This window comes from Limanda limanda, chromosome 1 (assembly GCF_963576545.1).
Source record: "Limanda limanda chromosome 1, fLimLim1.1, whole genome shotgun sequence".
NCBI classification, from domain to species: domain Eukaryota; kingdom Metazoa; phylum Chordata; class Actinopteri; order Pleuronectiformes; family Pleuronectidae; genus Limanda; species Limanda limanda.
In genome coordinates, this window is record NC_083636.1 from 14,791,579 (window position 1) to 14,817,096 (window position 25,518).

General features: G+C 41.1%; 2 protein-coding genes across 3 annotated transcripts in view; one reads left to right on the forward strand and one right to left on the reverse strand.

Annotated features, from left to right (window-relative positions):
• LOC133005356 (protein PHTF2-like) overlaps positions 1-8,172 on the forward strand; it is a 32,498-nt gene extending 24,326 nt beyond the window's left edge. The window contains exons 8-21 of one of the 2 annotated variants that reach the window (XM_061075016.1): positions 868-1,032; positions 2,158-2,380; positions 2,481-2,627; positions 2,719-2,875; positions 2,976-3,043; positions 3,226-3,354; positions 3,528-3,613; positions 3,760-3,952; positions 4,038-4,169; positions 4,258-4,344; positions 4,624-4,779; positions 4,860-4,955; positions 5,044-5,169; positions 5,743-8,172. In XM_061075016.1, the coding sequence (XP_060930999.1) occupies positions 868-1,032; positions 2,158-2,380; positions 2,481-2,627; positions 2,719-2,875; positions 2,976-3,043; positions 3,226-3,354; positions 3,528-3,613; positions 3,760-3,952; positions 4,038-4,169; positions 4,258-4,344; positions 4,624-4,779; positions 4,860-4,955; positions 5,044-5,169; positions 5,743-5,763 (1,786 nt within the window). In that variant the 3' untranslated portion in view covers positions 5,764-8,172. The remainder of the gene's footprint in view (positions 1-867; positions 1,033-2,157; positions 2,381-2,480; positions 2,628-2,718; positions 2,876-2,975; positions 3,044-3,225; positions 3,355-3,527; positions 3,614-3,759; positions 3,953-4,037; positions 4,170-4,257; positions 4,345-4,623; positions 4,780-4,859; positions 4,956-5,043; positions 5,170-5,742) is intronic. The other variant, XM_061075025.1, reaches the window with a different exon arrangement.
• A 1,049-nt stretch (positions 8,173-9,221) lies between these two features.
• On the reverse strand, positions 9,222-25,050 carry LOC133003703 (adiponectin receptor protein 2-like). Its single transcript, XM_061073870.1, has 8 exons — positions 25,043-25,050; positions 23,949-24,240; positions 13,887-14,060; positions 13,014-13,185; positions 12,130-12,316; positions 11,848-12,035; positions 11,522-11,715; positions 9,222-11,392 (listed from the first exon to the last, which is right to left on the reverse strand). Exons 1-8 carry the CDS (start codon positions 25,048-25,050, stop codon positions 11,264-11,266), a joined length of 1,344 nt encoding a protein of 447 aa, XP_060929853.1. The 3' UTR covers positions 9,222-11,263.
• Positions 25,051-25,518: the final 468 nt, after the last annotated feature.

Consider the following 25,518-nt stretch of genomic DNA (forward strand, 5'->3'; position numbering starts at 1 on the left):
TTTTGAAGTGTTGAGATTTGCAGGTTGTGTTTTTGTTGGTTTGAAGCTTGTCAGTGTGCGGCTGCTTTTTCTGAAAAAACTCGAAGGCAATTTTCAGGGAAGAAAATTGGACGATGGGAGGTTTTAGTTGATCTCCTTCCATTCAGGATTATTTCTTGATTATGAGTTACCACATTTATTTCACACAAAGATGATTCTGTTCCTCTGAATGTTTCTCTGTATCTGTCTATTCTCCTCGTTCAGCTGTTTTAGACGTTTCATCTCATTGACAAATCCGTTTCTGGGCAGGAATCACATTTACAATCCCAAATTTCACTCTTTACATTTTCCACGAGTTCCTTTCCATTCCGTTTTTAAGGAAATAACTTGGCTGACCACCTGTTTCTCAAATAAGCTACTTTGATCTCATGAATCAAAACCAGTTATTGTATTTTTCTCTGACCAATGATCTTTGAAAACCATTCCAGAATAACCGGTTTCCTCCTGCCTTTAAATTAAAAAAAACTAAAAGTTCTCTCCCACATCTCCCCTCTGTCAGTTACATTTTGAGATGTGGCGAGAGATTCGGAGCAACTCTGCAAAATCAAACTTTTTTTTTTATCCTGCAAAAATAGACATGCAAATTTTGGAAATTTTATGGTTTTATAAATAAACAGGTTGTGGCCCATGTTTACCAAATAATGTTTGGAAAATATAAAACCATAAAACTATTATATTTGACCTTTTATGAAAAAGGCTACTTTTACAGAATAAAAACCTAAAAGAAGATTTGGGTCCCAGGATCTCAAACTGCTCTGTTCAGTCTGGTTCCCTGTGGACACGTCCGCTCTAAGTCTCTCTCCACCTTCTACTCTTTCCACACTGAAGGAAGTTGAGGAAGGCATCTCAGATGGAGGTGCATAGGGAAGGCGATGGGTCTAGCACTACCGATAACACACAGGAGGGGGCGCCACACTCCCACTCAGCCAGCAGCCCCACATACAGCCTGGGCACTCTCTTCCAAGATTTCTGGCATGATATCTGTAAAGCTGGGTGTGTATTTCTCGTTTCCCGTCTTCCTACACGACGATATACCAAGGCGGGGTCGGGCTTCAGGCTCAAAATCATCAAGAGGAATACTGGCCCTTAATCCTAAAAGACCGATTCAATATGTGTACAAGCAAATAATGTAAATTCATCTCAAAATCTGTATTCAAACTCAAAAAATTAAATTTAGTTTTTTTTAAATAAAAGCCTGAATCCCTGCCCTGACTCGGATCTAACCGGAGCTTCTTTAGCTGCAACGTCACCTCCTCTCCTGTCGCACTGTGAACTTCTATCCTCCTGGAGATGGATTCAACGATTGACCTGCTCACCAAATGTAAATAGTATTCGACAAATTCATATGAAGAGAAAATGTCTTGAGCTGCCAGTTGATTCTTTTCGTATCAAAAGATTAATAAAAGCAACATCTCCATCTTAAGTGGGAACAAGGAGACTTTGCAGCTAATTTAAATATAAATGCTGGACAAGCTATATTTGAAAGAAGCAGAAGGGGTCATGACTCTTAAATTGAAAATTGATACCAATAAATCAACAGTAGTTTCAGAGATTAGTTGTCCAATGAAACGACTGAATTCTTCCAGAGAAATGTGACCATGTGCTGCTTCCCCATGTGCTTCTGCTCTGATCAGCTTCCAGCAACAGTGTGGAACATGTGAAGCCTCCAAACCAACTCCTGATTCAGTCTCTTCATTTATTTCATTCATTGATCGTCTGTCACACTCACTTCCGAGCTGAGTTGAAGACAACTACTCCACCATCAGTTCATTTTCTTCTGTCGTCCATTTACCAAGCCACTGATTCACTCACTCTCTTCCTTCTTTTTTTTTTTACTTTATTTCAAATCTCTATTCGTGAGAAAAAGTCAGACTGCACCTGAGTTACTAATTTGACAGGTTTTGCATGTTTACAGTACTTTGCTAATTCTTTAATTTATTCAGTGTCTCGTTGTTCATTTTGAATGAATGTTCCATAGTGTTGAATGCATCCCGCTCCACTGCATGTTTGCTTCTGAGACTCAGCTTCTGTGATCCTGCAGTCCCTCAAATCCGATCGTGTTTCTTCATCTACCTCTCTACTCGTCTTTTCTTCTCCTCCCTTCATTTCCTCCTAAAGATCTAAGAAGTCCAAGCTCTCCATCGACAAATCTACCGAGACGGATAACGGCTACGTGTCGCTGGACGGTCGTGTGACCAATCGCAGCTCGGAGGAGGGGCTTCAGCTCCACGAGCAGCGATGTGATTTGTTGAACAGGGCAGACGAGCCGAGCTGGAACTCTCTCGTCCCGCCGCCTCACGCAGCTCGCACCACGGGTCTGATGCTGCCCAGCGGCAACAAGGTCATCCATCAACCCGTCATTGAATTTACTGTTGATGAATAGATTCAGGTCTAGACGACCGGAGCCCTCCTGTTAGTGGCTGATGTGTTGTGTGTTACAGGAGCCAGCATCAGATGAGGCGTCCAGCGAGGAGGACCCCGAGGCCTCCTACAGCGCCCTCCGCAGGGGGGTTGAAAGAATGAACAGTGACTGTACGCTCAGAAACCGCAAGAGCACTCACCACTACAAGAAACACTACGCTGTGGAGGTAAACACACAAATCTTTTATATTAGTTTATTTTATATTTGTCAAAGAAGAAAGGGACGTTAAGGCAACAATCTGTCTCGTCTTGTGTCAGGACGTCCCCAAGTCCGGCACCAGCTGCAGCTCCAGATGTTCCAGTCTGAGGACTCAGGACTCAGAGAGCACTCGACACGAGTCGGAGACGGAGGACCTGATGTGGGAAGACTTCCTGCACTGTGCCGAGTGCAGATCCTCGTGTACATCAGAAACAGGTCAGAGGAAAACATCTGCAGAGAGAAAACAAGTTGCTCATTTAATATTCTCAAAGATGCGTGTATTGAAAGTAACACTCTTTGGCTGGTGTTTGTTCAGAGGGAGAAGGAGGAACACCCGTGTGCCCTCCTGCTAAGAAGGAATACAGAGACGACCCTTTCCATCAGGTCTGTGAACTTCACATTCTGTTTTACATATTAATAGAAGTCAGATATCTGTCTTCATCGTTAACTGAGTTACTTTAGATCATATTTAAGTATAACTGTTAGAGTATTAAATGTTCCGGGGTAAAACAGTGAGGTTTGTGTTAATGTGCTGACTGAAGTTTTGTGTGTGTGTTTCTCTTTAGGGTCACGTTCCGTGGCTGCACAGCTCCAACCCCGGCCTGGAGAGAGTGAGCGCTATCGTGTGGGAGGGAAACGACTGTAAGAAGGCCGACATGTCCGTCCTGGAGATCAGCGGCATGATCATGAACAAGGTGAGTGATTGGGATTCTGACTTCAAAGTGACTATTTTCTACAAGTACAAATTCTATTATCCCCGATGCTCTGTTGTCTTGCACCAATAAAACCTTCACATCTGAAAACTGAGGAAAAGAAGGGTTAAAAACATATTGACATTAAACACATTGTTTGTGATTCTTGTCCACAGGTGAATCTCTTCACTCCTGGTATTGGTTACCAGGTGTTTGGGAACCTGGTCTCAGTGACACTTGGCCTCACACCGTTTGCATACAGGTTAATATGACAAAACATTAAATAACTCCTAAATATATTTTTAATTTAGCCACTACAGATTACACATTTTCATTATTTGATCAGTTATAAAAAGGTAAAAGAAACATGAACACGTTACTCACGTCAGTGTTTGGCTTCTCCTTCAGGCTGGCTCAGTACCGAGACTTTGATCAGCTGACCACGCTCTCAGCCAATGAGCTTCTGTCTGTGGCACTGGGGGGCGGGTCTGGATCAGACGCCATGGTCATCACCATGGTAACGCTGAGCTTCCTGGTGCGTGTTTGCCTCACGTGGCTCTTCTTCTTCCTGCTCAGCGTAGCAGAGAGGACGTACAAACAGGTGAGGTCATCACATTCTAAATGTGCAGCTCAACCAAAGAGCCGAGTTAGATTCTTGAGTCTGAACCGTCAACTTGTTGTTTCAGAGGCTCCTGTTCGCTAAGCTGTTTGGTCACCTGACGTCAGCCCGCAGAGCCAGGAAGTCCGAGGTTCCTCATTTCAGGCTGAAGAAAGTTCAGAACATCAAGATGTGGCTGTCGCTGCGCTCTTACCTCAAGGTACCACACCCCCACCTCCAATGAAAGGTTCAGTAGCTGTGCTTGGTGATTTGAGTTCAGTATTCACATGGTGAGTAACTCTGTGCAGAGACGGGGTCCTCAGCGCTCCGTGGACGTGATCGTGTCCTCAGCCTTCCTGCTCACTCTGTCTGTCGTCTTCATCTGCTGTGCTCAGGTATTTAACTTATACTGTAACTGATTATGTCCACATTTTAATAATAAGCTTATCAATGCTTAGTTTATATTCATGAGCTCATTACATTATGTAACGACAAACCTCAAAATGCAACACTGTTTCTGTGAGTTCCTCCTGACCACTAGAGGCTGTATCTGGATTTCACTGCACATTCAAGTCAAATGAATGTAGCTTCAGTGTTGATGTAGACTGGAGCATTAAATAGTGGTTCTAAGTTTGTCTAAATACTGAATAATGTTGTTATCTCTCTGCGTTCAGTTGCTCCACGTCCACGGGACGTTCCTGGAGTGTCACTATAACTGGGAGCTGGTGATCTGGTGCTCCAGTCTGTCTCTGTTCCTGCTCCGGTTCGTCACGCTGGGCTCGGAGACCAGCAAGAAGTACAGCAACACCTCCATCCTGCTCACTGAACAGGTACCAACACACACACACAGAAAACACACACACATGAACACACAGCAGACGTGTGTTTTAAACGTTGTTCCATTTGACAGATCAACCTGTACCTGAAGATGGAGAAGAAGCCAAACAAGAAAGAGGAGCTGACTCTGGTCAACAATGTGTTAAAGCTGGCTACTAAACTACTCAAGGTAAAGGGACTCATAACTCTACTAAGACACTTCTACAAACATCTAATACATAAATGTTTAATAACCTAACTCATGTGTCTGTGTGCAGGAGCTGGATACTCCGTTCAGGTTGTACGGGTTGACCATGAACCCTCTGCTCTACAACATCACGCAGGTGGTCATCCTGTCGGCCGTGTCAGGGGTCATCTCCGACCTGTTAGGATTTAACCTGAAGGTCAGTGTGTGTTCACCTCACTGTTCTACACAGTCACTAGTTCAACCCATTAGTTCCACTGGTCAGTGAAATACAGGGATTCAGGAATCCTATGTCAATGCTTTTCACACAAATCCACCAAATTTGACACGATAAACAATTTTCAAACATTGTAGCATCACTTACAATGTAGTGAGCGCCCTCTGCTGGAGACTTTATCATTTGATATGAATAGAAACTTTCCCCCACGGTCCAATGAAAGTTTTAATCTGAAAATATACAAAAATGTGACGGCTAAGGCTTTACTGATGGAAAGTGTCATCAATCACACAGTGGATCCAGTTATGTGATTGGCTGGACACTGGTCTGTTTGAGCAACCAGCCAATCATGACAATTGTACACCAAACTTACCTGTAAACTATTGATTATAGTATTTAAAGTTCTTATATGTTCTCTCTGAATTTAGTTTGGTATTAAATTAACTTCAGCGCTTGAAGTTAATTCTTACAAACAGTTTTTTTGGCTTTATCTCCTCCTGTTTGTCGTTTGAAGCCTAACAGCGTGTTTGTTTGTTTGTTTGTTTGTGTTGACAGCTGTGGAAGATCAAATCGTGACAGAGAGAGGAGGAGGAGGGTCGACGTCACTGACTGAAAGACTGAGCGTCAGTCTCAACATATCGGAGCTCTGACCGTCAACGTTCTCACTTTGTGCAATTCACAAACTATTTATTTACCCACTCAGTGTTTTTACTTAGGGTTTCTTTGAATTCTAGTTTGTTTCCATTTTTTTGTGTTTTATCGCACAAGACGATGCTATATTATTTTACCTGTCAACACAAAGTATTATAAGCATAAATTATTATTGTTGTTATTGTGATAGTTTAGGTTCTCCGCTGCAGTTTTCATTTCAGCTTATTTGCAAATTTGAAGGTTAAGTTTTGAACTGCCGAACGGGCGAAAATCTTTGTATTGTCATTTTTTTGTGTTTTATTTGCTGAAAGTTATTTATGTTGAGTGAGTTTCAAAGCGAAACTTGAAGCTCTGTTATGACCTTAAAATCCGTTTTTTAAAATACTAGTCCAGTGGTTTTCTTCTCAGTTGACTTTCTAAAGTTTAAATACACGGACAATCTCTTAGACGACAACCGATGTAGTAAATAAAACCTCAGTGTTTACCAAGATCAAACTACAATTAAAGTTACTCTTAATTATCCTAAACTACAAATTTAAAACCTGGTATTCTGACAAGAATGTAAGAATTGTCAGTTTTTTTTAATTTCCTCTGTATCTGAACAATTTATCCACAACTGTTCTGTGTTCACTGTTTAAACCAGTTCCCGGATTTCAAAGCATACAACAGTATTGGATGTTAACAGAATTGTTTGGTATGTCAAGTTTTTGTTTGTTTTTGCCGACTTACCTGAGAAAATTGTTCCTGGTTTTGTTCTTACTTTGAAAAAGCAGCCGACGTCGGCACTGCAAAGACACAATCATCCAGTTAATGGAAATAACAACATGTGGAGTCGGGGACATCGACTCTGGAGCGAGACTGAAAAACGTATTAACACAGTCGAGGGTTTGCTGAAGGTCTCTTCACTGCAGCAAGTTTAACCCAATCAAATACCCTTTTGTATTTGTTTACTTTTTTCCTTGGACAGTATTTCCAGCAACATATGAAGGTAATAACTGATCTGATGTAGTTCAGGTTATTTTCATACACAGTTTGGTACAATGTGCAGGTAATGAACGAGCTTCCAAATAGCTTCTTAAGTGGAGTTTGACGGTTGTTTACCTCTAGCTTTTTTTTTTTTAACTCCTGCTCAAATTAATCCTATGCTGCATATTAACTTCCTGACTGAAATTTGTGGTTTTTATTTTATATAGACAATTATCAGCTGCCTTTTCCCCAGATTCTTTTCTCAAGTGACTCTGATTTTTGGACATCCACTGTTCTACAAGGAGAAATTATATTGTAAAATATAAAAACATAATTGGAATAACCAGCCTGTTGATTCAAATATTGAAACTTGGCTCTTTACAAAACAGCTTTTGTTTTGGCTGTTGCCGTTTTACTGTAATTTCTCACTCTTGTTGACAAATGATGAAAAATTCTAACAACTTCACAAAGAGTTTTAGCTCGAGAACTTATTCCGTCTGCGGCCAACATTTTGGGACAATCTGATTTGTTTGTATCTCAGTCAATTTGATTATTTCTTAAATTAAAATGGGACATTCATATTTGCATGAGACGTTCATCCTCTGCCCGGCTCCATCCCCTGCAGTTAAAACAAGAGCGTGATTGAAGAAATGCACTTTAGGAAAAGCAAAACATATTTTTAAAACGGAAGAAAAATAGGTTTCATCTCGTCTCAATGTTGGAGATTTTTTTTGTACCTCACCTGCTTGACACAGTTTGCATTTGCTATTCAAGTGAAGGCTAGCTGCGATGTTAATATTCACATGGCTGTTGAAGTTCATTCTACATGGTACGTGAAGTTGTCATGCTCGCAGAAAGTATCTCACGTGATTTTAATGCTGACGTAAATTGTTGCCTCAGTTAATGGGTTAGCACGTTGCTAACTGAAACTAACGTCACTCGTTACAATGCTAGCATAGTTATCTTCAGTGTGTTTGAGGAGGAAGACCAAAGTGCTTATTGTTTGTTTTTCTTATTCTCTGGGGGAAAAGAAAGAATGTATTTGCAGCTTTATGCTTTAAAATCTGTTTCCCTTTGGAAATTCAAGTTGTATTTTTGTTTTCTTTTTGACCTTTCACTCTTTGTTCTCTCACTTTTTATTTTGTTAAGATTGTTTGTCCCTCATGCTTGTTGAAACGATACATGTTTTGCCATGTTTTTAAGGAACAAAGAAGTTTGACTTGTGTGTATGAAAGGAATCTAGGTAAAAAAAAAAAAGCTGTTGTGATTCTGTTTACCTGAACAGAAGATTTTTTTTGTGAACCGGTCTGTCCACAAGGTCTACATTTTTTATAAGAAAAATAAAAGAAACAGTTGTTGACTCACTAATGACTTGTTGTTTTTCAGTTAAAAAAAATCCAATCATGAAACATGCACACTTTGTCTCGCAGTTACGGTAGACTTATTTGACCCTGTGCAGCTTCTTCCATCTTTACAGTAGTAAGTCCTGGCAGCACATGGTAGAGTTTACTTCAGTAAACCAGAGAAAGTTAAAGCTGTTTATTTGTTAATCTTTGTTGAGAATGTTTAAATGTAAAATGTAGTTGTATATAAGAAAAAATTGTTCTGGCCAATATCTAGAAAAGAAAATAGACGTTAAGCATTTCAGGCAAAATCTAGAAAAGAACACAGCAGTTTAGCGTTTCAGGCTAAATCGAGATTAAGAAAACACAGCAAAGTGTGGCAGCCAAAATCTAGAAAGAAAAACAGCAGTGACGTGTTGGAGCCAAAAATCTAGAAAAGAAAACACAGCAGCTAGGCATTTCAGGCAATAACTAGGAAAGGAAACCATGGCATTAAGGGTGCAATTTAACGGTTCAGGAAGAATCTAGAAAGGACCACACAGCAGTGACGGTTTTAAAATCTAGCAAAGCATTTAAGGCAAATCTAGAAAGAAAATAGGAAGTTAAGTAATTTATGCAAAATCTATAAAGGAAAACACAGCAGTAAAGTGAAACATTTCGAAATCTAGAAAGGAAAACAGGAGCAAATTGTGGCGTCCAAATCTAGAAAAAATTGCTTTATTTATCTATATCTGTTTAATCAACTGCAGTTACTTCATATTGTCAGTGTCAAGCAAATACCTTGTTTGTGTATAAGATTGTATATAAAGTTGTTTTAAAAAGTTGAAGTTTAAGAAAAACCTTGGTTGCAACCAGTTCATTGTATATGTTTATGTTGTAGATTAATGCATCTATATATAGGGTTGCATCATATCTGTCTTATCTATAAGCAACTTAGAGAAAATATAAATAAGCCTGTACTCATTATCTGCATAAAAGGGCACGAAGACTGACTGAAATGTCTTTTCTATCGTTGCTGCCGAAAAATTAGTTAATGTATTTTGTGCACATATAAATCACTACTAGAACACAATGACAGATTCAAAAAACCTTTTTATTAGAACAATACAGCAGATATAAAGGTCCATTGCAATCAGACACTCCCATCAGAAAGGAACGTGTGCTTCAACAGACAATACACGCTCCCCAAGACAAATAAATTAATATAAACTAGATAAAAATAAAAACAGGAAATGAGAAAAAGAATAAAACGAATGAAAATAAGATTTTTTTTTTGTTCTGAAAAGCAAAAGTGTGACGCAAAGAAGAGATGTTGATCATTCAAAATGCTTAAGTTCAAACAATTTTAAAAAACAGGCCCAGAATGTATAAGTGTTTCCATTGTGCATGTGCAAGATTTTTTAGAAGGTCACAGTTAGCCTCCACATGAAGGATCTTTATCTGTGGCCTTGTAGTAGTTATGGTCAGTTTGACAACGTTGTCAGAACTTTTTTGGGGGATAGTTTTTTGCATGACCTGCATGAGACAGATGGTCTCATGCAGGTCAAAGAGAAAAGAACAAAAAGTGAAATTAAAGCTTATGATAATAACAATAATAATAATAACAAAAGCAGCAGTGGATAAATTAAAATACAATCCAGTCAAAGGGGAAAAAACTTTTTTTCAGACAGATAATCCTTTTTCTGTGCAGAGGTGAATCCGAGTGTCATGAGGAGGAATACGATGAATCTGTACTGTACGAATACTGTAAAGCTACAGCACCAAAGGGACATTAATGACTCGGTTTATAAAAACTTCTTCGTTATCCGTGACGTCTTTTCAGGGCATGTCCTAAAAAACAATAAACTTATATCGGTGGCATAGAAATTTGTTTTATCTTTAGATATACAATATATGACAATTTACAGTAAGAAGACAAATGAACATGGCTACACATCAAGGTGACTCTTTTAGGTTTCATAGTTTGGACTTTGTATTTGGTTTCAAGCGCACAGGAGCGTTTTATTCATGAGGTCTGATTAGAGAACGGTGCTGCGATGCTTAAAAAACACAGGGGCGCAGGTTCGACGAGGAAGTCTCCTCGTTTACATTTAAAGGTTTTTGGGTCGGGAAAAGGAATCTGGACTCCGCGTCTTGTTGTCGCTGCTTATTTGCCAATATACAAGTGTCGTGCCTCATATTTCCTCGTGGTCTCTGCCTCTCATCCTTGCATATACAGACATAATGAAACTCTTTGAAGCACTTCCCTCCACTGACGGAATATATTATTCACTCCACTGCACCTCACCTCCAGAACACGTTGTAGATAAAACACCTCTTCTCCTCCATTTTTTATTGATTTATCATCTAACATATTCATTCTTGCCATCACAATCCATAATTTTTTGTTATTTTTTCATATATATTTCATACAAATCTATAACCCAAAATTTAGAAATCTTATTTACATGGAAAAGGGTTCTTTTTTTTTGCTTTTAAAAGTGACTGTTAATCCCCCCGCCCACACGAACACCCCCACCCCCCTGCAACCTCAACAATCATGGAAGAAATCCAAAGACATTTCCCGCTCAATTCCTTTTTCTAAAATGTGACTCGGGGAACAGCATTCAGCAAAAAACACCCCAAAATGTATTTTTATCTGCCTCCTCTTCAAATTAAACATCAGGAAACAGAAGAGGCTCTGAGCGTCTCATCCCCTAAACAAACGGAGATCCTTCCAGGAAACAGAAGAGTCTCCGAAACAGTTTAACAAAATGCACCATCTTGGAAGTCAAAGCAATATAGCCTGATGAGGTGAGGGATGGAACGGGCTGACAGAGGAACGGGAAGAGAACAAAACCCCTCCTCCATCAGGTTTACTAGCGCCCCCCCCTTGGAGCTCGTCCTGTTTACCACACACATCGACACACACCGGACAAGCCACGCTGGTCTTCAGTTTGGTGAGAGAGAGCGTGTGTGTGCATGTCTAAGCACGTGTTTGAGAAGCTTGTGTGTGTGTATGTGTGTGTGTGTGTGTGTGTGTGTAATTCTGTGCATGTTAGTAGAACCGGTGCCTCCCAGTTAAAATACGTGTGAGTGAACGGGTGAGTCAGTGTGTGTGTATCTGTGTGTGTGTGTTAGAGAGTGTCATCCGCCGCACAGCCTCCACCTGCCTTGTGGCGAAACTCTTGCAGGTTGGAGACGCCGTGGAAATGGACAAAAGCCCCGGCGACGACCAAGATGTGGAACAACTGGTGGGAGTGGAACTGTGGGAGAGAGTCAAATATCGTGTGTTAGAGAAACACATAAAGATAGAAGAAGAATCACAGACAGGAAACAATGGCTTATTTCACTCACTCAGTCAGTGTGTGTGTGTGTGTTTATCCCGGACTCACCCATATGTCACACTTGCCGGGGAAGAACCTCTCTGGGATGCGAGCGGCGTACAAACAGGCTCCGGTGATGTAGAGCGTCGCCATCAGCAGCAGCCAGCCCATCTGACCCATGGTGGTCGCTTTGATCAGACCCTCGCTGATCACAAAGTGCAGAGTGGGAACCACACCGCTCAGACCCAAACCCACAAACACTCCTACACACAGAGAGAGGGAGAGGGAGGCAGGCAAAGTCAAGTTTGGGACCAGAAAACCAAGGCAAAACTATGCAGCTAAAAAGAATAAAAACCAATAAAAACTGAATTGATCATGAACCACTCTCACTCTACCTGCTCTGACTCCTCTGTACTGTGGTGTGGCAAAGAAGTCGCATTGGGAGACGGTGATGGCCGACAGTCCCAGTATACACACCACTATCAGGTAGATGAAACGAGGCTGGGGGGAGCAATAGAAGGAGTAATACAACCAGGGAACAAAGGAGCCCATGATCAGGAAGGCGATCCCACTGTAGTCCAGCCTGGAGATGGAAAGACACAGACAACATGTTGCTGAGAGTTTCCTATTTGGCACGAGACGTGATCCACGGTGAGTTCTCGGTGTGTGCGTCTTACTTGGAGAAGACTCTGGAGACGCCCTCCGAGTGGCAGTAGACTGTGTGGAAGAGCCAGGAGAAGGAGAGGCAGAGGATGGCTCCGAGGAAGAACACCCCGATCACCACCTTCTCCTGGACGGGAGCCACGAACGACTTGTTGGGACTGAACATGTACATCAGACCAAGGAAGAGGAAAAACAAACAGCCTGCAGGGACAGAGGGGGAAGAGAGACATTAAATCAACTGCTGCAAAAATCCCTTTGTTTTATCATTCACATGCTTTATATTTAATTGAATCAAATGCAGTAAAACAAGAGAAAAACTATCAGTCATTTTTACAAAATCACACTCAAAAGACTGAGAAACATTTGACTGCAGTAACCCTTTTGGAACACTAGGTGGTAGCAGAGCACATAAATATTGGCAATGTTGTTTTCAAATGAGGAGACCAGATGTTTTCAAATGGGACTGAAAACAAAACTGAAAAAAACAAAATCCAACACATTTAAATAAGCTTATTGAGAAGTCAAAAATAATATATACTGGACTCACTCTCACATAAACCACCTCAGCTTAGCTTTTGACACAACACTGCTTATTAACAGCAAATAGAGGGTATCATTATTCACAAGCGTCTGTTTCCTAACACGTTAATGTGAAGATTAGCTGGTAATACGTTACAGAAATAGACACAGAGGAACTAAAATAAAGGTCTATTCTCGTAACTTTAAATATTACAGTCCTGACGGTCATGTGTAGTGTATATGTGTGTGTATGTGTGTGTTAAAGTAATTAAATGTTAAGCCAAGGTTTATTGAATTTGTTGCAGTGAGAGATGCATTTACATGTGTTTGGATCAGTGTTACCTATATAGCAGTGTGTGTACGTGTGTGTGTGTCCTACCCAGCAGGTGTGTCCAGATGTTTCCCGTCTCCGTGTGGATTCTGAAGATGCTCTTGAAGCAGGCGCGAAACGAAGGCATGGGCGGCCTGTGGCCGTGAAGCAGGAAGTCGTTGTCCTTCAGCCAATCGGGGAGCACGTCGTGAGGCATAACGCGCCACCGGCCCTCCCACACCTCATTGGTTAATGAGGCACAAAAATATCACAATTAATAGGGGAAGAAGAGCTCAAAGCCTATGGGTGCAAAATAACAACTTGTAATATTTTCTAATTGTGTTTAATGAGAAACAGAAGATTCGTTGCAGTTTGAATCATTTCTTTAATTTACAACTTGCTGGTTAGAGTTTCAGAAGACTGTGTGTGCGTGTGTGTGTGTCTGTGTGTGTGCATGTGAATATTAGTCCAAGCTGTGGTTCTCTAAGGTGGAATGAGTCCACGTCAGCAGTGTTGTCTGAGACGCTCACCCTCTAACTCCTTTCCATAACAACACAGTTAGTTATGAAACCTCTTCAGGACATAAACTGGTTTCTCAGAAATTGTTGCGAAACCCATCAGAACTATGTTTTGAGAGTTTCTGGTGATGTAACTTTCAGAAAGACAACATGTGCTGGTTTTCATAACTTCACCTCACTCATAAACTACACTGTAAAACGCTCTTATCAAAACTACTCATTATGGTTTGTACCCAAACTAAACCTGGACGGCAATATTCCAACTAATTACCTTATTCTGAAAAAGCCATATGATGTTTGTGAGTTGTTCATAGAATATTCTATTCATATACGTCTTGGAGGAGTTGTGTGACGCACTTTAACATCTGTATTGTTGAAATTTAGCAAAAGCTAGTATTTGTACTTGCACATGTGTGTTCACTACCTTGTGTACGAACTCCTCCATCCTCTCCATGGCGTGGTGAGCCTGCAGCAGCGGCTTCATTCCCATGAAACCTTCATCACTGCTCCTCTCACCCTCTTCCCGTTCTTTCTCCTCCTCCCCTCCTTCCCTTCTTCGGTCATCCTCTTCATCTGTTTTTCTCTCCTCCTCGACACACTAACAACGACAAAGAAGAAGCAGACACCATTAGTACAGAGGGATTTGAGAGCCATGGTTGTTTATGACATTTCCTCTTGTTTGAACATGTGCATTTAATTCCTTGGGGTATTTCAGCTTTATCAGATGAATGAAGTGAAGTGTGACTAGAAGACAGAGGGGCTGACCTTTGATTTGAACCTGCAGTGAGCTGAGATGTTTAATTCACACGTTTATTGATCCCAACTTGCATAATCATCCCTCAACACGCAAATTAAATTCAACATGACAACAGAACCTCCTCACAGGTTCATCGTGAGTCATTTTACATAACATGCAAATGTGTAGTGATATGACAACAGATGTATAAATTCCACGATGAATACACGTAATCAAATTTAAAAAAAAGTGTTGTCCCAGTGAAAACATTTGCTCTGAAGCTCGGTTATCAGCTTGATATGTATTAACAAACCATAGACCGTATATAACAAATCTTTGTTTAGCCAATAATAACGGCCGATATTAGCCTTTCACAGAATTCGTGAAAGGCCCGTGTGTGTCGATAGGAAAACTTATTTTCCAGAATAAACAATGCAAAAAAAAAAATCGAATTATGTTTACATTTTACATGAAAAAAAATATCTTAATTGAAGTTTAACATTAAGTTGTATTTTTCTTTTATTAATAGTTACTTATAATAAAATGTTATGGTTAAACGGTTAAATATCAACATTTAAGGACATGTACATTTTAAGAAAAAAAAGGGACATATACGTCATTGATTTGGACCTCTTATATAACCTCGATACAATCAAATCAGGTATATACATTTTGAAAACAGATCAGATGAAAACAGTCCATTTATAACCAGAAGATTAGACGGACAGTTTGAATTCACAACACAACAGCTGTCTCAGCAGTGCAGCCGTGCACAGAATTAATATGGCTTGTTCTTTGTGATAAATACACAGTCATTCATCATAACTGACACACACTGACACACACAGTCCCACACAGACCCGCACACGGAGGCCAACACACACTCAAGACAATCATGTCATGTGTGGATTCAGGTGGGCAAATTTGATAAGGCTTAGGGGCATAAATGTACGAAAAGGCAAAATACATAATTTTCATATTTCATTGATGTAAAAACAGACACACAATCTGCTCCACACACAAACACTCTGTTACTCTAGAAGGAAATTATTAGAAATAAATCTTTTCATTAGTCGAGAGGAGGGGGGGGGGGAGAAATAAAAGAGAGCAGTGAGAAAATTAGAAAGAAGTAGAGAAGGAGATAGACAGCAGAGAGAGAGAGAGAGAGAGAGAGAGAGAGAGAGAGAGAGAGAGAGAGAGAGAGAGAGAGAGAGAGAGAGAGAGAGAGAGAGAGAGAGAGAGAGAGAGAGAGAGAGAGAGAGAGAGAGAGAGAGAGAGAGAGAGAGAGAGAGAGAGAGAGAGAGAGAGAGAGAGAGAGAGAGAGAGAGAGAGAGAGAGAGAGAGAGAGAGAGAGAGAAATACACTCCAAGTGCCTGGTCCCTGTTGTTTGAGTTTGTGTGTTGTCTGCGTCGTGTCTACTGCTGACAGTTTCTTTCGACTCTTAAAGTCCTTCTACTCTTTGTGTGCACGTGTGTGTGCTTAATCGTGCTTTAGGTCAAATCGCACTCGGCTGCTGTGTGCTGTAAGAACACACATAAGTGCACACACACAGCTTCCAAAACACCTGAAGTCGTACATTTACCACACCGCATATAAATCTGCGGTGTTTCAAAGCAGAGATAAAAGTGACACCTGACACAACTCTGTGCCTGTGTGTGTGTGTGTGTGTGTGTGAGCATCAGTGATTGAGTATACTATGTGAGCAGAGGGTATCTGGGTGACTGCCAAGTAGTCACGTGTGCTCTGCAGTCTTTGTGTGCATGTGCATGTGTGTGTATGTGTGTGTGTCTCAGTAATAGCCTCTCATGTGTGTCCATACATGCATGTAATGTAGGTGTAAGCTTAAATCCAGATGCTGCCGGTGGGGCTGTTTATTGTGAGGTTATTCTGGAAGGGTGTGAATAACTGTGTGTGCGTGCATGTGTCAGTATGAGTATGTGTGCACTTGTATTCTGCTTTTTGAGGGTCAGCCTTTGATTTTAACTTCAGGTTTAAGGTTAGTCCTTTAATACTGATGGTTTAGGTTGGGTTAGGGGCCTGGGGGGGTGCATTATGTCGATGAGATGTTATCCCAGGGATAGTGAAACAAATGTGAGTGCATGGGGGGGACAAAAGGGTGTCCTCTAAGTGTTCCCAATATGCCATCACTTAACTGGTGCCTCCTGCACCGCATTCACACCTACAGAGATGATTCTGGGCCAAATGAAGCATAGTGACACACTCCGCTTCACACCATACATATAAAAACACACACACACTGCTACTTTACACAATACATACAGAACAAGAGGATAGAAGCGACTGAGCCAACAGTAAATACTTCCAGGGGAAATAGGATTGGTGTGTCTCACACACACACAGCTCTGGTTAACACTTACAGTATGAAAAAAAAGCAGTGGAGATAGGGAGGAAGAGGAGATGAATGGGAAGCATTTAGCCTATAACCTGCACATTTAGGTGATTTATGAACAGCCACCTTCTTACTAGGAACCTCTTTCCACTGAGGTACTACAGCTGTTAGGCTGCTTTACAGTCACTCTGCATTTTATAGCTTTTATTATGTCATGTTGTGAAAAAGGGCATAAGTGTGCAAAGTGAGTCCCGTCATTTTACCCTTTAAACTCGTCTAGGTGAGGATTAATGTTGTCACATGAGCTACCTTCATTCTTATTGGCAGAAAGCATATGTAGATTTAACTCTAGCAAACAAACATGCCCTGACTTATCACCTAATCTGCTCTGCTGTCGGTTAAACCGAAAAGTTGCAACAAAAAAGTTGCCATTGTGAAACATACCACAGACACGGATGTAGTTTCTTCATCATAGCGTGAGACAGCCAACAACAAACTGTTGTCAAAGCTCTAAAAAAAAAGTCCCTTCATGAAACATGAAATATATATTTAGGTTCTATATTACATTTTGAATGTGAGTTCACTAACTGAAAATACAGAGGTCAAAGCCGAAAACATGACCCCTGATTTATTGAAAAAAGTACCACTTTGGCGGACGACATGTACCAACTGGTAAAAACCATAAACCGTATTGAAGATGGACAACACTTCTCCACTTCCTCTCACGATCCAGAAATGTATTTTGGCTTATCACTTTGGTCAATGTCCCATTTGTTAACATGGAGAAGGTGGTGTATGAGCTATACTACAACCAGCCACCAGGAGGCAATCAAGAGGATTTGGCTTCTCTTTTGGAGAGCAGTGATCGCCTCGATCTTTATATAAAGGTATTTGGTAAAGCATGATACACTGTAATAATCCCTTCATGCTTAATATTGCTGTCACATGTCTACTTGTTAGGATTTGACTGCCTTTAACCCCACAGAAGCTGGAGCTGTAAAGAGGAAGCTGTGGGTGTTTTAACACATTGTGAGAAGAAAACACTGAAAAATGACCAGCTGCCAGCTCCAGAAAAAGGAGCAGAAACGGTTTTCGCTCTCCTGGGAAACATCTGTTCAGCTGAACTAAACATAATCCAGACTGTGAAAGCCGCGGTGTTGAGGTTCGGCAGCAGGTGATGCAGGAAGTTTGGCTGTCAACCGCTCAGCTGAGGTGTCCGTAACCAGATACAATAACAACTCAGGGAAGATTCAGACAGGAGGAGGAGAACTGTACGAGTGGAGAAAGGTAATTCTTGGAAATTCAGGGTACCCTTATAGGCTCCCACACACACACACACACACCAAGTGACTTGGAAGAACTCTATACTGCATGTCTGCTACACGTGACTCAACCTCAGCTGCCCGCTCTCTCAACAACTCATTCTGACAGAGGCTAAGGGAGTTGAATTTCGCTCAGCGTGAAAGTATGTGAGTGTGGTCAAGGATATGATCCCATCCCTCTGGACAGTGTCGACCCTCAGACCTGAAAAACTCACTGTACAACATGCGATGGCATGTGTGACTAAATCAGTTTGGAAGTGAGCGCCGGCAGGCTGGCTGCTCGTCCTCACAAAGAGCCCCCCCCATGTGCTGAGTAATCAACATTTCACTTGTTGTCATACTTCAGCAGGGCGACGTTCCCATTTTTCTAGGAATAGATTTTCCCAGGAAACGCCAGAGAGAGAGGAGCCTTTACAAGTCCCGAAAATTTCACAAAACATATTTAATAACATAATTGCCACATTAAAAGTGTAGCTCATCTAGTATGAGAAGTAGACATTTGGATTTAGGGGGAGTTTTAAGCAATTTTACTTGGCATCCATCATCTCACAGTGTCTGTTATTGTTACTGACTTATAATGTTGAGCAAAAACACAGCTATTGGGTCTAATAAGTGTGAGAAAAACACTTTTTTTTAAAGTTTGAGTTGACTTATTTAACTTATATAACTTATGTGATCTGACCAACAAACTAAATTCCAAATTATTTGGCAACATAAAAAACTAAGGATACTCACAAATTATCACATTTGCAAAGCTAAAAACAACATATATTGTTAAAGATTCAATTTTTGTCAATCAGCTTACTTTGGTTTGTGTTCATGTTAGTGTGTGTGTGTGTGTGTGTGCTGATTAATAGGTTTAAAAAGCTGTATACGAGCACAGTAAGTTTTAACACCACACTCAGGCAACTGTTATTTTAATAAATTCGGTTTTTTTCCCCTCAAATAATTAGTCATCTGTATTCATCTTTAGGCAGCAGTGTGTAGGAAGGTCCTACTAACTACAACAATTTCAGTTTACAAATTTACAACGAAATGCTTCAACAAACCCCTGAAATATTGCGGCGTAAACTGACGACCCAGATGGTTTGTTACCCAGAACCAGCTGGGAGGGCTTCATTAGAAACTTTCTTTGGAAAAGGGGCAGGTGCTTTCTAAAAATACTTGGCAGGGGATTGGATGAGCCATCTGTTAATCACATTTGCAGAAGAATAGGAAAAGGGCTTAAACATCTTTTACATCGTGAAACCAGCGCTGTCCTTAGCTGTGAAAAACCTCGACCAGTTCTGATATAATCGATGCTTAAGCGGCCATTGTTTTTAAAGAACACTTCTTGCCATTGCCATGCTCTTAGCTACCAGTAGTATGTACGGCCCTCGTCGGATGCTAGTTTGTCCGAACCATTGTGCTTCAGCCACAGGCAAATAACAAAATGGATTTCATTTGGAAGATATCCTGCTACGTTGCAAGTAGTGCTGACCAATATATTATGTTTTCATTGTCATCACTATACGAGCGTGCCTGAGCTGCAATAAATCTGAAAGAAATCGTTTTAATTACACGGATCATGCAGAATGTTCTCCACCTTCATGGTTGAGCTGCAAACACAAAGCAGACAGCACAGCGGCGGAAGTGGAGACCAGTGAGAAGTGAAGGATTTGCTCAAGGTGACAACATCTCGAGTAAACGGCTCGTGTAATGTTCACATAACCACTACACGCTCATTAAGCCAATAATTAACTGTTATGATCAAGCTAAAACAAAAGCTTTGAGTATAAACTGCGACTTCCTCATATCACAGCATGGTCACTGCAAGAAGTGTCTTGGTTCAAATCCAGCTTCGATAGATAATGGACAGATCTTTACATTTGTCTTATTTTTATGATTATGATAAATGAAACCCCAAGATTTGGGTTCAAATCAAAAAGGAAGAAACTTAAAGAGCAGCACATAAAAAAAAAACACAACGACAGCTCTAAAAGCCAATTGATAAAGTCAAGACAACGTCAAGAATAACTACGACAGCATGAAGACCTCCCCAACACTTTTCACACAAGCATGAGCTAAGAAGCTAGATATCGATGATACACAGACAACAGGAAATCTCTAGAGACGCTGGTCTGCTTTAGATTAAATGAGGCAGCTTTTTCTTAAAAGCCCCTGAAGACCAATCTACTCCTCTCACACACAAAAACACAGACATCCTGCTCCCCCCAGACTGATTACCACTCAGTATGTTGACCTGGCTAAGGACTTTCAACTGACTAATGGCTGTTCCCACACACACCTGAGACAGTTTGTTTTTGTGTGTGTTATTATGAGGAACCTCTGCTCTCATTAGTTCTGCTGAGCACGACAGTCGCTCAGCAGAGGATATGTCAGTGAAGCATTAAAGACATGTGAGGAAAACTCTCCTTTTTTCAGCAAAACATGAACCTTTTGACCCAAACGTAGTCACATGGCTGGTTTCTTTAAGGTGGGAGAAAGGAAACAGCTGCAAGCCAATAGGAATGCAGCTGATATTCTTTGCACCAATGACAAGAGAGCATTAATCTATACTAGAACATAGAGGGAAGAGCTTACCTCTGTACACTGTGACCCCTGCACAACACAGACAGAGTCAACATGTGACTCACACACACACACACACTGCTCTCTAGGGACGCCAAAAATTTGGAAAATTGTCCAAGACCCTCAGGGGGAAAAAAGAAAGTGGTTTCCAAACAAACACACACATGTGAGACTCTGAAAAACAAAAAGTGTGCTCGAGCCCCCACTAGACAAACTGCTCCTCGTGTTCTTGTCCATGACCACGAGGACGGCATGAAAAAGTAGCATTAGCAAGACAACAAAGAACACAGTTTTTATCAATCTTTTCAAAGTAAGAGGGCTTCCGTCAAGGACCTTTACTTTTTTTAAGCACTTAAAAAGTCTCAGTTTTGACGTTATGCCAGGAGAGGAGAATGAACATGACACTGGTATCTCTTTTCTAATGTGATTCTCAGCAAGAAAGCAAATTAAATATATTTCCCAAAATGTCATCAGTAGCATCACAGGTTTTAATGTATAAGAAGAATGACTAAAAGGTTTGTGATTGTGGACGACAGGTACAATAAGAGGAAGTGAACCTGGATATCCTTCCTCCACAGACTGGGAGTTGATGCATGAAAACAATACCAAAAAACAATTCTGCTCAAAGGAAGGATGTGCAGCTGACTCTAATGTAAAAAATCCAGGACATGGTTCACGGATATTTGTCCAATAATTATTGTTTTCTCTTGTTTTGTAGTCACGCAAATGTGTGCTAGAATAACATTTTCCAGATTCTCTTCTTGTCATATATCTTAGTGTGTATTACATTTTAAGTTAACAGAGGTATGTTTCTTGATTGAATAATGTGTAAGAGACACTTGATTGAACTTAAATGATGCAGATGTAAACTGATGACAGAACAGTTTCCGTCTCCTCATCGTCTGCAAATGTAACACTTCATTCTAAAGGCTGATATATATGCTTCTCCGTATTTACTGACACGGACAGAAACGGACAGAGAAACGCCCCCCCCCCCCGAGGGCCTCGGAGAGCTTTTCGTGCACCTCTGATTTTTCTAACTATCCGTGGTTATTTCGGAGAGCCTAGGGACAGCCCTTGGCTGTGATTGGTTCGCTAACAACAGCATTTCGGAACGACATCATTTCCGGACCTCAAACTTCCGGTTTCATTCCCTGTATCACAACAAACACAACTACGATTCTACGATAAATGTGGTAACAGCGTACAAACCCGGTCACGACATTAATTCCACTTCTATCATGACACTGTTTCTCAAACACCGTCAGGTTAGAAGCAAACATTGGGTAGTAGTTAGTATCGGGAGTCCCTGCTGACTGTGTGTGGAAGCTGGGGGGGAGCTAGCTGCCTCCGTGTAGCTTCAAGCTGTGGAATAAGCAACGCAGTTCGGAAACAAGACCGGGGAACCGCTGCGCTAAGAAACGATAACATCAGCATTTTGACCTGCTGGGTGTCATTTTATTTAGGTCTGTTAGTTCCCATCGTTTACTGTGTATGAGGGAAGCCAGGGAGCAGGAAAATAAACACAAGTGGACTTCTTCTACGCACAATTTTGGGTAGGCTTCTCTGAGCTCGGCTTTCGTTGCGTCACCTACTGTTTGGCGGTGAATTGTTTTCAAATATACAGTTGTCCGAGAAGTATAAATCAAAAAGAGTCTGTGGGATCCGTGCGTCTCTCCGCGCGCCACAGACACGGAGAAGCATAATGGAGCCTTAAGGCTGCACTTGTTGGCAGGTAATCAGCCATTGTTTCCAAAATTCTGTTCAGCAGCTGTGGGGTGTAATCAGGAAGACACACAAACACCACAAGCTCATGGGGACAAGTTCATAAAGATCTTGAAAACAGGAAACCTGACCAAAATAATTGAAATCTCCAAAAAAAAAGCTTTGGACAATAACGCAAATTTAAACAACTGAACATGAGACGTAAAAGCCTCCCATGCATGCTGAAGACAAACATGATGTGTGACACCAAACTCAAAGCTAAACCGGACACTCACAAACCCATTTCGAGACACACACACACCTATACCTCCAAACGCTGAAAGATTCAAAGGGCAGCCTTTGGGGTGTTAAGACAGCCTGGCCCTGCGGATTGGGGCAGGGGGCCCCTCGCATCCTCTCAGGTATCTGTGTTGTGTTACAGTAAATAAAAAAAAGGCCACACACACGCGAGCAAACACAATACACAAACACAAACACTATTGTGTTTCGGATCAGCGGCTTTGTGCTGATTGCCTTTAACACTGGACGACAGAGCTGCAGCTTTGTTGCACACACAGTCACAAGTGATGCCTCTGAGGGAGGGTATCTGGCACATTTTGTTCTGTGATGCTAATCACACAGATTTTGATAATGTGTTTGCTCTCCTTCCAGGAAGACGTCTGCATATTATTGACACAACAGGTTTATTTTTAGGGGCTGTGAATTTTTGCACACGTTCGATATCGATATCACTCCAGACTCTAGGGTGGAACTAAAACTGAACAGTCGGAGCAAAGACATCTCTATAATAATGCACTGTTAATTACTATAACACAGAGTGACTCATTATCAAGTCTGAAAAAGCCTTGAAGGTGGCGACGGTGTCGATAATAGGTGGAGGTGGTGGAGGATGAAACGTTGGGGAAACAGGCCCCTAATCAATTTGTGCAAAAGCAAGTTTCAAGTACCTGCTTGGAAAACTTGAAAAATGAATTTCATAATGCACCTTTCTCCCCCGAGCAACCTAATAAACACACAACTTATCTGGTTATGATGATCGTAGAAAACTAAAGTCATTAATTACTTTTATTAACATATTCTGAGACTATCTTATTCTCTTTTAAACAAATATTGTGCTATTTTTCACTTTTTACTTTTAGTTTATCGAATTTCCACAGTAGCAATGAATAAATAGTTTCTTCTTTGCAAGTATAATAATGTGTTACTTTATGACTCTTCCATCCTCCACTACATTCCATATAGTGGTGTGCAATAATGTTTAAATGGGTGCTAAACAACACCATGCATTATTAATAATTAAAAAGACGTGGCAAACTCCCACATGCTTTCCCAAAACCTTCTTATGCTAACTTTGAATCTAAATTTGCTCTTAACTTCAAAATGCTTTTAAAAGTGAAATTAGATCATCTTCTAGTGTTCAATTAACTCTAGTGCCCAATCTTCTTATGGGATCAGTGGAAACTTTAGGTCTTCAAAAGGGGAAATGGTGGTAAAGCATGTTGTGTACACACATGCACAAAGGGAACTGTGGTAAAGTGATAACAAATTGATTACAATCTATAGCGTATGTGCGTGTACCAGCCTGGGTTCTCCTAGTTTGCTTTAGGACACAGGTCAACATGGGTTATGGAATATTATTCTTCCCTTCTAACAGCTCCTATTTAATTATTTACATTAGTGTGTGTGTTGTGGTGGGATAGTTTTACTGTATGACCACTCGACCCATGGCTCTGAACCAACCAGATAAAAGCATGTATGTTTGTTTGTGTGCTGGATACTCACCTCATTGTTTGAGGGGCACTCAGTGGTAATGAGGTGACTGGTTGAAGAACCTGAGGTGGGCGTGTCTTCTTTCTCCCTGGGACTCACAGGATCCGTAGGCGTGGTATCTGTGGTGTGTTGTACGAGGTTAGAAGTTCTGTGTCGCAGCACGAAGGCCGGGCCCTCGGCCCCACTTGGCTCTCCTCCGTCCAGCTTGAGACGCTGGACCAGCCCCCAATAAGAACTGGAGCAAACTCGGCTGGGTCCGGACAGAGACTTAGTGGATCTCCGGAGGAGACTGAACCTGGTTGGACTGAAGAGAAAGAGCCATACGGTGAGAAGAGAAAACTGCAGCAGTTGTAAGCAGAGCAAGATGAAAGTATAATCCGGGTGACCAACCTAGAGTCGAGCTGAAGTCCTTAGACCTGATGGCACCTTAACTCAGGAGTTTGTCCGACAAACCTGGAGAGAGACAGAAAAAGAGGAAGAAAGGGAAAAAGTTAATAAAATTGTACTAATCTAATTTGATATTTGCTTGTCACACACACAGGTGATCAGCTCATGTGCTTTTGCTTTGCACACAAGCAGATTTGTTTCCTTGTCATGAGCCTGGCGTAGCAACCACTTTTCTGTTGTTAAACTGGCAACGGTGGATTTGTATGTATCCTAAACGCACTTGCGCAATACTCTTTAGACTATGTGCATAGATCATTAAAATAGAGTTGAAGCTGTCCTTCATAAAAATCGATGTACACTCCGGTGAACAAGAGATTCAAACACAGGAAGTAGACGTGTACCCTGTTGAGAACTTACTTCTCTTTCTCAAATTCATTTACAATTTAGGTTTAGGGAAAAAATGCATAGGGATGGGGAACATGGTATTTTTTTAACAACAACAATTGTGAAAGGACATTTCCACAGGATCTGACAATTGCTGCTGGGTTAGTCAAAGATACTTTTGATTTTGTTGTTAAAAATTGCAAGGTATCATCATGAAGGCAGCAGGAAAAGAAGTGTGAATGTGGTATCCTTAAAAATATGATGAATTACAACCTTAACCTAAACCAAACATGCCCAGGTAAATACTGCAAAAGTCCTTGGTCTGGTGGATTTACCTTTTCATCCTCGTGAAGGCCTCCAGCCTTCATGGGGGTAAATTAAGGCTAGAAGGGTCATTTATATCTGAATGTTTTTACAGCAGCATGTTTCCAAACACTGTCTCACAAGCAAAGATGTAATGTCCCGTAAATTATATGAACAGCAGCTGCAACTTCATATCAGCACACTGCTAAATCTCTCCATGTCTCACTACCTCCCCTCTTCTCTCACAAACCCACAGACACACACAGCGCTCCAGAGGGGCCAACTCAATATGAATGTGCCCCCAAGCACCGGCCCACTTCATTCAAACCATCCCCCATGTGCCCTCTCACACATACATTAGGGAATAATACTCAGGGGAAAATAAGAAACAGAGGCATGTGCACACACACCTGTACTTGCAAATATATACACACATATATTGACATAACTGGTGCACTTATCAGTGTGATAAGAACAAACTAAAGTGACAGAAAACATCATTATGTTT

What these genes read in the sequence shown, in the direction of transcription:
- LOC133003703 (XM_061073870.1), bottom strand. An exon ending in AGTGCCCCTCAAACAATGAG is followed by an intron (nt 14,061 to 23,948) that starts GTGAGTATCCAG and finishes TGTCGTTGTTAG; the next exon opens with TGTGTCGAGGAGGAGAGAAA. An exon ending in GTACAGAGGAGTCAGAGCAG is followed by an intron (nt 11,716 to 11,847) that starts GTAGAGTGAGAG and finishes CTCTGTGTGTAG; the next exon opens with GAGTGTTTGTGGGTTTGGGT.